This window comes from Ananas comosus, linkage group 3 (genome assembly GCF_001540865.1).
Source record: "Ananas comosus cultivar F153 linkage group 3, ASM154086v1, whole genome shotgun sequence".
In the NCBI taxonomy this organism is placed as follows: domain Eukaryota; kingdom Viridiplantae; phylum Streptophyta; class Magnoliopsida; order Poales; family Bromeliaceae; genus Ananas; species Ananas comosus.
The window spans coordinates 11888117-11900485 of NC_033623.1; the positions used below are offsets into that span (position 1 = coordinate 11888117).

The following is a 12369-nucleotide window of genomic DNA, read 5'->3' on the forward strand; positions in this document are numbered from 1 at the left end:
TTTAACGAAATATTAACGAAAAAGCTTCTGAAAAGATAAAAACGAAACCACAGGGGGGCAAATTGATACGTTTTAAACCACAGGGTACTAAAGTGAGAATGTATGAAACCACAGGGGGGGTTTTTGAAGTTTTTCCTAGTTTTTAACTATAAATACTTATTTTGGTTCATTATAACTTTATCTTCGATCGAGACTCAAAATTTTCAAAATACCATAATTGATTTTGACTTACCTCAGAGTAAAGTCAATTATGAAGAAAAAGTGTAAAATAATAATAAATATCAATTTATCTCTCAGCTTTACGCTATTCACTTTCTTCCAAACAGATAACATATTTAAAAAATTTTAGCACACGTTTGGTTCAAAATTGAAGCAAAATTGGAATAGAAATAAGAAAAAACCGAAATAGAAAACGGAATAATAAAAGCTTCTAGTTATTTGGTTCATAAGAGGAACCGGAATCAAAATCAAAATCATATTTAAATTAAAATTCAAAAAATAAATTTTAATTAAAATACAGATTTACTATTCAAATTCATAATTAAAATTTGGACCAAAAGTATGAACTTAAAGTTTAAATTTATAATTCAAATTCAAATTTGAAGTCAAATTTTAAATTTACAACAAAATTTAACTTATACTAGATTTTAAATTTAAACTATTAAATCCATAATTCAAATTCAAATAATAGTTAGTGAAAAAAAAATTCTTTTCTCAATTTCTTCGAAAATGAGAATTGATTCTGACCTCCCTAGTAGGAATCATTTGGAGGGATTCAATTCCCTCGGAATGGAAATTGGAATTTCAATTTAACAAACCAAAGGTCAACAATAAAAATAAATTATTTTTATTTTTATTTCAAATCTCAAATCCTTCAAATCAAATATACTATTGGTTCCCCAACTATATAATAAATAAAAAAATAATTTTTATTTAAATTTTAGTTTATGGGAAAGTCTATTTCAATTTTAATTTCACCTCCCATTAAAGATTGTCCGAAAACGACATTGAAGCGGGTCTCGTACTTGTTTTGGATTAGACCGTTAATGGGCTCAACCCGGCCCAATATTTCCATCCTTCAACTCGCACGTTTGTGTCCCGAACCGCGTTCAAACTCCGTCTAATGCGATCCCACCTCTATATAAACGCCTTAACCCTGCGCCTACGGCGACTCGTTTCTTTCGCTCTAGGGTTTCTCTCGCGACCAACGAAAGGTAACGGTTCCAACACTCCTCGCCCTCTCTCTCTCTCTCCTTGGGTTAGGGTTTAGATAGTTTATCGTTGTTCTTTCTCTTTCCCTATTTCGGTTCTATGTGATCGTCTTCGATCGCGTCGTGTTGATAATATCCATCTCCTTATCTTGTTTTCCGATAATTAGGGTTCCAGGAGAGGTTCTTTGCCCTGATTCGGAAAGATGAGGCCGGTATTTTGTGGGAATTTGGACTATGATACTCGTCAGTCGGAGCTGGATCGGCTTTTCTCCAGATACGGGAGGATCGATCGCATTGACATGAAATCTGGTATTAAACTTTTGCCTTTTTCTTTCGCCTGCCTTCAAAAGGAGTTGATTTGGTTATGTAGTTGCTACTCTTATAAATTTGTTTAATTCGAGGGTTTGCCAAGAAGGGCTTTGTAAGTAAAATGTATGATCTGGGTTTATGTCTATTGAAAACCCAGTAATGGGCATACTATATATGGTGTGTTGTCGGAGTAGTCACGTCTAATTTAGAAGTCTTTATATACGTGTTGAAGAATGGAAAAGTGCTCATCTTGTTGCTGGAAAGAACCAATTTTTTGCATTGTAAGATGCTCTTGATGGGTTTGTATTGCTTGTAGCAATGTTAACTGGAGTTCTGAGTCCTCCTTGAACAATGTTCTATACAAATTACGAGTTAATTTTTCTAGTTCCAGCAGAAGGTAGAGCTTTTCCCTGAAATATCTCTGGGTGCATCTTGAAGAAGTTGTTTTAATTATTTTATGTTATATCAGGAAGTTTTGTTCTTTCAGAAGTTTTGCTCCTCGATGTAGTTTGATGTATTTTATTGTCCATGATAAAATACATTCACTTTCTCTCGTAAGAGCTGAAAGTTTGTACATTTATCTCCGGATGGTTGGATTCAATTATGGATTAGTTTAAGAGACGTGGGCTCTGAAATCGCCTGGTTGCATTTGATGAATACGTTTTATTTTTTTGGGTTGTAACTGTGACTTTTCTGTGGATTGATGGTGTCTAGCTTTAAGTGGTGGGAAGAAAATTGGCAATGCTTCTATGCTGCCACTGATATATGTTGCAGTCATCAGACGTTTGTGGATCTGTGAAAGCCGGTGCTTACATGTTGATTCCTTATTTTCTCCTATCAATTACAGTATATGATTTGGTAGTTGTCTGGTGCACCACTAGAATACTAGTGCTGTTTTCTTGTAAAACATGAGTGTGAAACATATACTAGACTTACTAGTGAACTCTTAGTACTCTCGCAGTCATATAAGTATGTCTCATCTTCGTATTATTTGAAGGCTTTCTTAGTTTTAGAGATGGACCTATAATTTATTTGCGAAAGTGTCCATATTTAAATATTTACTATGACGCAGGAACTACAACTTCACACCTTCTGCCTAGAAGGAAACTTTCCTGCCAGCACGTCAGCTCCTTCCAATTAATGCTGTGCATTCTTCATTTCCTTCACATGATCATCAATTTCTCATCCCTGCACTGTTCACAGTTGCCATTGCCTCAGCATGATTAATGAGGATTTGAGTCAACATGCCATGCCCACCGGTCTCATCATGCCATGACCTTCTCAACCATGCCTTGCCCACCGGTATCACCATGCCATGGCCATCGCTATCACACTGTCATGCCCATGAATATCACCATGCCATGCCATGCCAACCGATATTACCATGCCATGCCATGCCAACTGATATCACCATGCCATGCCACCGTGCTCTTGCTCTATTTATGGTGAAGCATGCTAAGCAAATATCATCTTGTATGGATTTAACTTCTATACCACCATGCTTAGTTACCATCATGAGGACTACCTTATGAATTATGTTCATCACTTCTACTGATGCATGCAGGTGTAGTACTTTTCTACTGATACATTCTTATCAGGAATAATGCAAACCCTGTATGGCGACATATTAATGGAAATGAAAAATATATGGATCATTTGTGTTGTGCGTTCTTCCAAGTCTTGTTATCATTCTTTGCAGGGTTTGCTTTTGTTTACTTTGAAGATGAACGTGATGCCGAGGATGCCATACGGCATCTTGATGATACACCTTTTGGTCCGGGTAGGAGGAGGCTTTCCGTGGAGTGGTCTAAGGTAATTTCTGCCTTTGTTTTTAGTCTTATCAGAATGACACACATTTATTAACAATTTTTTTATGTGTTTTTTCAACTTCTACTGAGTGTTTGATGCTATCAACTAATTTTGTAGATATTTTGCTTTCCAATTTGTACCTCCACCACTACTTTGTTCCCTTTTAATTGGTTCTATTGTTTTCTTTTCTATAGCAAGGAGAAAGAGGATCGCGTAGGGATGGCTCAAGATCAGTGGGAAACATGAGGCCGACCAAAACTCTGTTTGTCATTAATTTTGACCCAATCCGTACAAGAGTTCGGGATATTGAAAAACATTTTGAACCTTATGGGAAGATTTCAAATGTCCGAATAAGGAGGAACTTTGCGTTTGTGCAGTTTGAGACCCAAGAGGAAGCCACAAAAGCTCTTGAATGCACTAATATGAGGTTTCCTTGTTTCCATACTCTTCCGAAGTAGCTTTTCTGCATATAACTTTACACCTAAAAATTGACTGACCTGCTTCCATATTTTTGGAAACAACTTTCTGCTGATTATATTGCACATAAAATCTGAATTTTGTACTGTTTCCTTTTGTTTTCTTTTAATAGATTTTATGCAGTATGTTTATCTTGCTGAATACATTTATGGTGAATTGGGTTGCAGATGTCATTTTACATTTTAGTTGACCTATCTCTTTTGTTGAGGATGTTTAGGCTTAAGTTACTTTATTTAGCTTTGTGACTCTTAGTCCTAGGAAATTCAACTGAATTTAAGAATATTTATACACTAATTGCTACTCTGTGGATTCAGGTATCACTCATTATTATTTTTCTGTCCTATAGGTCTTTCTCTTTCGTTTCCATGTATTGTTGTGGTTGCTCCAATATTCACTAGAATAAATTTATGGAAGCTGTTTATCTTCTTTAGGCCTCTGACTTCTGTGTTCAATTCCCTCTCTCATCCTTATGGTGCAAGCATGTTTCCTTAATCCTCTTTGCAGCAAGATATTAGATCGGGTGGTGTCAGTCGAATACGCCTTTAGGGACGACGATGAAAGAGGCGACAGGTTTGACAGCCCAAGAAGAGGCGGCTATGGCAGGCGCGGTGATAGTCCTTATCGCCGGTCTCTTAGTCCAGTGTACCGCAGGGACCGCCCAAGCCCTGATTATGGTCGCCCAAGGAGCCCTGCATACGATCGGTACACTGGGCCCTCCTACGATCGGAGCAGAAGTCCTGACTATGGTCACTATCGAAGGTCAGTTTATAGCTAACAGTGCACTTTGTTCAATGATTATTTAATCATTATATCTGTTGGAGCCTATGCAATCGCTTTGTTCGATTAGTTGTTTCAACTAATTGCCTGCAGGAATGTAGCATAGAAAGCCAATAAAATATCAAGCCTGAAGGAATACTTTGTACTTTTTCAGAACTTGGTTAAATTCTGCTTGTCTGATTGCTTCTTGTGGGATGATACTAGTTTAATTCACCCTTGTTTTTTTTCTTTGGCTACAGCCGGTCTCCGGTCCGAAGATCCAGGACTTAGAAGCTCTTCAGGAGGATGTCCAATGACTATGATGAGCGGACTCTATTATCTCAGTTTGTAACCTATAACTAGCCTTAGATTTAAGTATGCTACGAAAAGGCTTTAGCGATAGTTAAGTAGCCTTGTTACTGTGAGCGTAGTTTATTTCAATCTTGGACATGTCATATCTCGACTAGTTTTTCACTGTTTGACTTCTAGACCTTCTGTTTGACATTGTTGAATGGTTTAAGATTAGCGGATTATGCCCTGTAGGGGGAATGCACATATGATGAATCACACTTGATTTAATTTCCTACGTCTCGACCCCGCTTTGTGAGACACAAAATGAAACTATTGTTATCTATGTATTCAATCGGGTAGCTTTTATTTTGTCAGCTGGGAGGATTCTGCAAGTGGGACAGACTCTGTAGTTGGTTGAGAACCTTGAACAGCTGCTTGGTTGATCGGTTCGTACATTGGACACTTCTTTTCGAGCTTTGCGGAGGTTGAATATTGAGGAATTTGCAGGGGTACGTACGAGTACGACATACCTTGCTAGTTCATAAATTCCTGCTAATTAGAATGGAAGGGAAGAGTCTAATAAATTCGTAGGGAGACAGGATGAAAGCGAGCTGCTATGCGCGCTGCTGCTCTGATGCAAGCCTCAGACAAGCTCTACTATTTTGGTCTGGTGGGTTTTTCTTTGGTTGAGTTTTATAAATTTTAATGAGTAATTGTAGAATGCTTTTAGAAGTAGACGGGGAAGCGGATATTCGTGTTGTTTCTGGTGATAGGGTATTTGAATTAACATTCAGTACTATTAAACACGATTTAGGCTTTTTGTGTTTTCTAGAACTCAAATTTTATAATGTTTTGATGTTATTCACCTACTATATGATTTGTTTTAAATTATAAAGAAGCATAAAAATTATGAGAATTCGAGACCAGCTAATATTTGGTAGATGATAGTTTAGTGAAATTGAGCTTTTATCAAGTTAAAATGTAACGTAGATCGTGTGTTTAATGTGGTTGACCGCCAATTTTGATGCCCGTTACTGAGAGATTGTGTTTAATGTGGTTGACCGTCGATTCTAAGGCTCATTACTGAAAATATACGGAAAAACAAACGTTTCATGTTTTTTTTTTTTTTTTTACTTTGACTTAATTTTTTAAGTTAAAAGGTATGTTATTTTGAATTATAAAATTATTTGATTTTACTTTTTTTTAATTTTAAAAGATTTGAGTAGCCGGATCAAAATGGTTTATAATTTGAATAAATTTTGTACCTTTTTACTTAATTCTTGTACTAAAAACTTTACTTGTGAGATAAGATAGATAAAGTGGTAAAGCGAAGCCAGAATAAAAATGCAAAGGAGATAAGTCAGAATAGGAATGCAAAGGAGATGGATCTGGGAGGGGCTTCCCCCACCACCAGCTTCATTTCTTGTTGGGGCAGAGCGATTTGTCTCCTTCGGGACGGATCGGGACGGGGATAGATTTTTGACGAATTTTTAACGGATCCAAATATATTCATTTCTTGTCGGGGCGGGTCGCGCCCCATTCGGGACGGATCGAGACGGGGCAGATTTTTGGTGGGGCCGGCCCCGTTCGCAACGGATCGGGGGTGGGGGCAGATTTTTGAAAATTTTTTACGAATCAAGAAGGATTGAAGGAAGAATAAGAATTCCCGCCTCCCGCTCCATTTACTTTGGCAGATCCGGATGAATCCATTTGCATCCCTAAGCCAGAACAGGTGCTCCAGCTTTCTTCTGAAAGAGCTTACAAAGGCATGGGAGGCAACTCCGTATGCAGGCGCCCAAAAAATAGCCAACAAAACAAATTTGATCCAAAGTAAATGCATTCCGGATTCCGGATGGTCTATGATGATCATAGTCACAATTATAGTCAGAATTGTGTGAAAGCATATTATTATTATTACAATATTATTACTGTTGTAAAATAGCAACACGCATGGGAGATCGCCTCACGATCGACGACGGAACATACGTAGAGGACGCGGCCGAATAATCAGTTTGTGGCGATGGCCTTGGCGAGGCAGTCGTGGGCGTCGGCCATGATGGCGGGGCTGAGGCGCAGCATGAGCACGCAGAACTCGGCCTCCCCGAGGGCGCCGTCGCCGTCCAAGTCGCCTTCCCGCACCATGGCCTCCGCCTCCTCCGCCGTCATCCCCTCCAATCCCAGCACCTCCCGGGCCCTCCGCCGCAGGCTCTCCGCCGTTATCACCCCCCGCCCCTCCTCCGCCAGCACCCGGAACCCCGCCCGCAGCTCCTGCATGAACTCCTCCGCGTCCAGCCGCTCCGCCATCACCGCCATCAGGTCCTCGTACTCTCCCTCTCCCTCTCCCTCCCCCTCCCTCGTCTCCGTCTCCGTCCCCGCCGCTGCCTCAATTCTCTCCTCCTCCATATCTACTACCGAATTTTTTTTTGGTTGGGGTGGGGGGGGAGAAAGTTGTGCGTCAATACAATAGTACGTACTGCTTGCGCTTCTTCTTTCTACTAATAGAGCTCGCTAGAAAGGTAGGTCAATGTCAAAACTTAATTTGGAATAATAATAACAAATATATATACAAATGAATTTAGGTAAAATGCCCCCTGTACCATTCCAATATGAACATGCAATAGATGAGCAGCGTGATGAATTTTATTAGAGCCGCATCCTAGCCAAAAAATAATAAATTTTTTTTTAAAAAAAGAATAATACACCAGTTATATAACATCTTAATTATTATATATCGCGCGTCATCAACCACAACACTCCTACATCATTATTTTGATCAACTGAGTACATGTACGATTTGATTACAGTAATATATATAAAATTAATGAGTGCAGTTAAGCCTCTCGTGCATAATTTTGAGATATTAGTACAGGGACCACCAATGGTTTGTACCGAACGCGGGGTCCCTCTCACCAGGCGTGGACGTGCGGACCGCGTCCACGGGGACGGAGTTGGGAATAGACTATTAATTATATAAAATTACAATTAATTAATCTATTTTATAAAATTTAAATCTTAATATTGAAAATAAAGAGAACAAGATTAGATCGATAGGTTTGTGATAAATAAAATAAGTATTTTTATTGAGTTAAAAGTAGGTTTGCATTTTAATTTAATTAAAAATAAATATAGAATTAAATATAGACCTTATTTAGCAAAAATAAAATATACCCTTAGTTTACGTCGGAATCTTCAGAGTTAGTGTAAAAGAATCTATGGAGGACGGGTTGAGGGGTCACGGCAGGAGATGTCCGTTGTTAATTAATAATGGCTTGTTTTGTTTTGTTCGTTCGTTCGTAATACGAATACGAAAAAATAGCTAGATTACGTCGCGTCCTTTGAAGGAGCTTTCGGGCGATTCTCTTCATCCNAAAATATATTAATTAATTAATTATAAAAAAATAATTTAACTTTTTAATCAGTTAGTAAATTATTTTAATTAGATAGCTAGTAAAAATATTAATTAGATTATTAATAAAAATATTAACGGTTGGTCACTATAAATATTAGTTTATGGATAAACATACTAAACTATTAATAATTAATTAGCTAATTAATTATAAATAATAAATTAATTAATTACTTTATTATTTAAGTAATGAATAATAATTTAATATATTAATTACATTTGTTCCTCCTTGGATACAAGCTTGATCTAAAAAAAAGGTAGAATAGCAGTTTCATGCATATATTGAATTATACTAGTTTATTTATTTTTAAAGACTCGAAAACTACTATTCTTAAATACAAAAATTTTTATTTGAAAATAAAAGGGATACAAGAACTTATTCTCACTCTTGTTACCGAACCAAACGCGCCTCCTCTCCTGATTTTTGAGAGCCTACTATCAACTTAGGACCAGAGAGAGAGATGCGTTGAGAGAGAGAGAGAGAGAGAGAGATGCGTTAGGCACCTGTCAATGGACCGAAATCAGAATGAGTTTCAAAAATCAAAGGTTCTAGTCCGAGACATCTGACATGGTATAAATTTTTTTTTATACTGTGAGAAATTAAATGAGCTAAAATCACGAATTTTTTTAAAAAAATTTACAGAGTGATAAAATAAAAATAAGCTATAGCACGGTGGACGATTTATTTATTAAAGTTTACTCTAAACAAAAAATTACATAATTGCTTATTTCCACTTATGGAAGCTTGTGGGTTATTTTGTCCAGCTTCAGTTATTATTATGAGATTAATTATAAGGTTTGAGTTTTGGAAAAGAGTGAGTGGTCCCGCTCATGCAATAATTTGTCACCCTCACGGCCTCACCTCTCCTCCGCAAGATTCACGAGCTTAACTCTTCATAGTCCCACGTGGAAAATAAAGTTTACGAGTTAATTCATTCCTATGCACATTGCAAAAGAAAATTTCTATACGAGTACCGACTGTTCCTAGAGTAAGTGATAAAAGATTGGTGGTTGATACCTGAGATCTAAGTTCGAATTCTCGTTGATTTGTATTTTCAGCTAAATTTATTTTTAAATAAAATAAACGAAGCGGGTAGTGTATTATTTATCATCGATTCAAAAAAAAAAAAAATTTCTACACGAGTTTACGGCTACATCAATCGTGCCTACTGTACAGTGCTGTATTAATAAGATATCGCTGTCTATGCCGATAACATGACTCAGCATAATTTTTTTAAAAAAAAATTAGTGTGTATTTATTTCACAAAATTGTAAATTGTAAAAAAATCAGATACAAAAATAAAATAAGTAATTAAAATAAATTAATGCTACGAAAGTAAATATTTTATAGTATGACGATATTTTTTGTGATCCTTACATATTGACGAGATTTCTCCGAAAATCTGGATGTATATAAAATTGTACAAAATATGCGCTCGTAGCATGTCCGGCCCAGTAAGTTCGGTAACCTTCGTCACCAAATAAATTATATTTTTTTAAAATTAAATTATTAATTAAATTTAAGATTATAATGAGAATAAAGTCGTAATTTTTTTTTCTCCAAGTGTTCTTAATAGCTCAATCTCACAGAGTAGTTAAAAAAAAAAAAAAAAAAAAAAAAAAAAAAAGTTTTGCTTCTTCCTTTTGGTAAGATAGAAAGAAACCCTAAAAAGTAAATTTTTTAGGAGGAAGAAGAGATACAGGGAAAAAAATGGAGTTCTGCCCGAGTTGCACGATGATGCTGCAGATCGAGTCGGCGCGGAGCGGGCGCAGACTGCGGACTTTCTGCCCTGCCTGCCCTTACGTCTGCACCTTCGAAAACAAGGTCGCCTCTTGTCTGCCCCTTCTTATCATCATCATTTTTATTTTTTATTTTTTATTTTTTATTTTTTATTTTTTTGCAAAATCTGTTTTTTTTTTTTTTTTCCGAATTTTGGATTAGTGTTTTATTTTTAGTTTGTGCAAATTTTGTGTGTGTGTTTTTTTGGGTGGCTTCAGTTGATCAAGAAACAGCGGTTGGTGAGGAAGGAGATGGAGCCGATTTTCAGCGGCGATTCCGCCATGAAATATGCTCCCAAAACTTCAGGTAAAATCTATTATTAGGGTTTGGTTTGTTGGCTTCGATTTGGACTATCACATTTATCAAATTTCGGTATAAATTGCGCGTGATCTTATTTGCACAATGGGGTTTGTCATTGTAAATGAATATTAGATAGTGTTTGTTAATGTAAATCTTACTAAATTGCATTGAGCAGATGCTGTCGAAGTTTTCGGAGATGTTATTGGTTAGAAAAAGCCATTATATATTCAATTTTCACATAGAGCAAAACAAATTTATTTGTTTCTACTCTTTGGAATTGAAGATGGAGTAATTCCAGAGTAGATAACAGTGCTTTTAGGGGCGTGGTTCTTGTTGTTTGTTTCTGTAATGCAACAATGCTTAAAAGAAAGAATTGTAAACTATGATGCGTGTTATTAAGCTACCGCGATACAACAATGATCGTTAACAAACAGGGGACTGCCATGCATCAGCGCCATTTCTTCGTGCTTTTTCTCCTTTTTCTCGATGATTAATGTCCGCATTTAGATTGCACTTGATGTGATGTTTAAGGTACATGCTTATTCGTTACTTGTTTTTGGCCGTTCTTGCGAACTCAAATATTCCACTGTTGCTGGTCAGAGGAGTAGATGTGCTTATTTAGACACATTTCAAGATCATTACGAGTTCAATTGTTATAATCTTCGAAACCAACTTTAACGTGGCCAATGGATTATCTTAAACTGTTATTTAGTTCCCGATGTTGAATTATTTGAATCATATCAAATTGTGTCAGAACACTGTTCCATGTAATAGTTCTCGGCTGCGAAGGTATATTCCCTGATTGATTTCTCGTCTTCTTCTCTCGTGCAGCAACGTGTCCGAGATGCCATCATGGAGAAGCGTATTTCAGACAGATGCAAATCCGATCTGCCGATGAGCCGATGACGACTTTTTACCAGTGCTGCAACGAAAATTGCCATTTCGAATGGCGAGACGATTGAACTCTTTTGACTCCACCGCCTTTCTCAAGTTGCTTGATGAAATTCTTGACAGTGAATCTGTACGGCGAGAACTGTGTTAACCTTTTAGCATTGAGAAATTATGACTGGAAACCTAACATTTTAGTGTTTCTGAAATATTAGCTGGTGGTGTGATGAGGTTTTTTGTATTGCTTTTTAGTTATTTCTGTCGGAAAAGAACAACTTTTATATAAGATCTCTTGTGCTCTTACTGTTTTGCGCATAACAGTATCCAGAAAAATCAATATGGAAAGATATTCCTTGTTTTCACGGAAATGGCACAGTTAATGGGAGGGCTTGGTGGGTTTGAATTAGTTTTATTTGCGAATTTTCAAACCTAATTTAAGAAGAGTTTCCATCTATATGAAATGATGCTTTAGTCTTGCCTAATCATGTCGCTTGCACAAATATGGCAAAGTTGTGTATGTTTCTTGCCAAAGCAGAATCTCTTGTACTTATCTTGTTAAGCCGCCTGTTATTCCTTTTGCACAGTAAATATTTGAAGTTCACTTGCTGGGTGAGATGCTCTCTTGCTGCTTATTAACTAACTTGAGGTGATAAATTGATTCAAAGTTATTCACCAATATTGAGAACTCTTTAAAAGGTATCCTTTTGAGAAAGTTTAGAAATTTTGATCTATTTATGCAAATATGTTATGGTACATTCCGAGAATATCCTAAGCACTATACCCTTTGTTTTAAAGCCCAATCAATTGTGCATTAACACTCCACCTAGTGTATTCAATTCTCGTAAAAAGATTTTTTTCTTTTTTTTCTTTTTTTTTTTTGTAAACCTTATTAGCAGTAAACTGACACACAATTACAACTAAAAAAATAATCATTTTACAAAACACATATTTAAGAGCATACAGGTAAATAACAGATTCACAGCTGTTTTGAACTCTAGAATCTTGTTCAAAGTACAAATGGAGAAGCAGATCAAAATGGAGAGACCTGGAACACAACACCTCACATAACAGCAGTTTTATGATAATAACACTATACAAGGGTAACGAGAAATTATACACACGTAGCCATTCAACACGACCTC

At 36.6% G+C, this 12369-nt stretch overlaps 2 protein-coding genes across 4 annotated transcripts; both read left to right on the forward strand.

Annotated features, from left to right (window-relative positions):
• On the forward strand, positions 1123-5227 carry LOC109707686 (serine/arginine-rich splicing factor RS31-like). 3 transcript variants are annotated; one of them, XM_020229154.1, is made up of 7 exons: positions 1123-1214; positions 1379-1520; positions 3220-3332; positions 3524-3756; positions 4311-4565; positions 4677-4725; positions 4823-5227. In XM_020229154.1, the coding sequence occupies exons 2-6, from the start codon at positions 1415-1417 to the stop codon at positions 4687-4689; spliced, it is 720 nt and encodes a 239-aa protein (XP_020084743.1). In that variant the 5' UTR covers positions 1123-1214; positions 1379-1414; the 3' UTR covers positions 4690-4725; positions 4823-5227. The 3 variants fall into 3 exon arrangements, with proteins under 3 accessions (XP_020084743.1, XP_020084742.1, XP_020084744.1); XM_020229153.1 differs by lacking the exon at positions 4677-4725; XM_020229155.1 differs by lacking the exons at positions 1123-1214; positions 1379-1520; positions 4677-4725 and adding an exon at positions 2753-3084.
• LOC109708120 lies at positions 6540-11595 on the forward strand. The gene is made up of 4 exons (XM_020229724.1): positions 6540-7169; positions 9945-10084; positions 10258-10345; positions 11171-11595. Exons 1-4 carry the CDS (start codon positions 6874-6876, stop codon positions 11235-11237), a joined length of 591 nt encoding a protein of 196 aa, XP_020085313.1. The 5' UTR covers positions 6540-6873; the 3' UTR covers positions 11238-11595.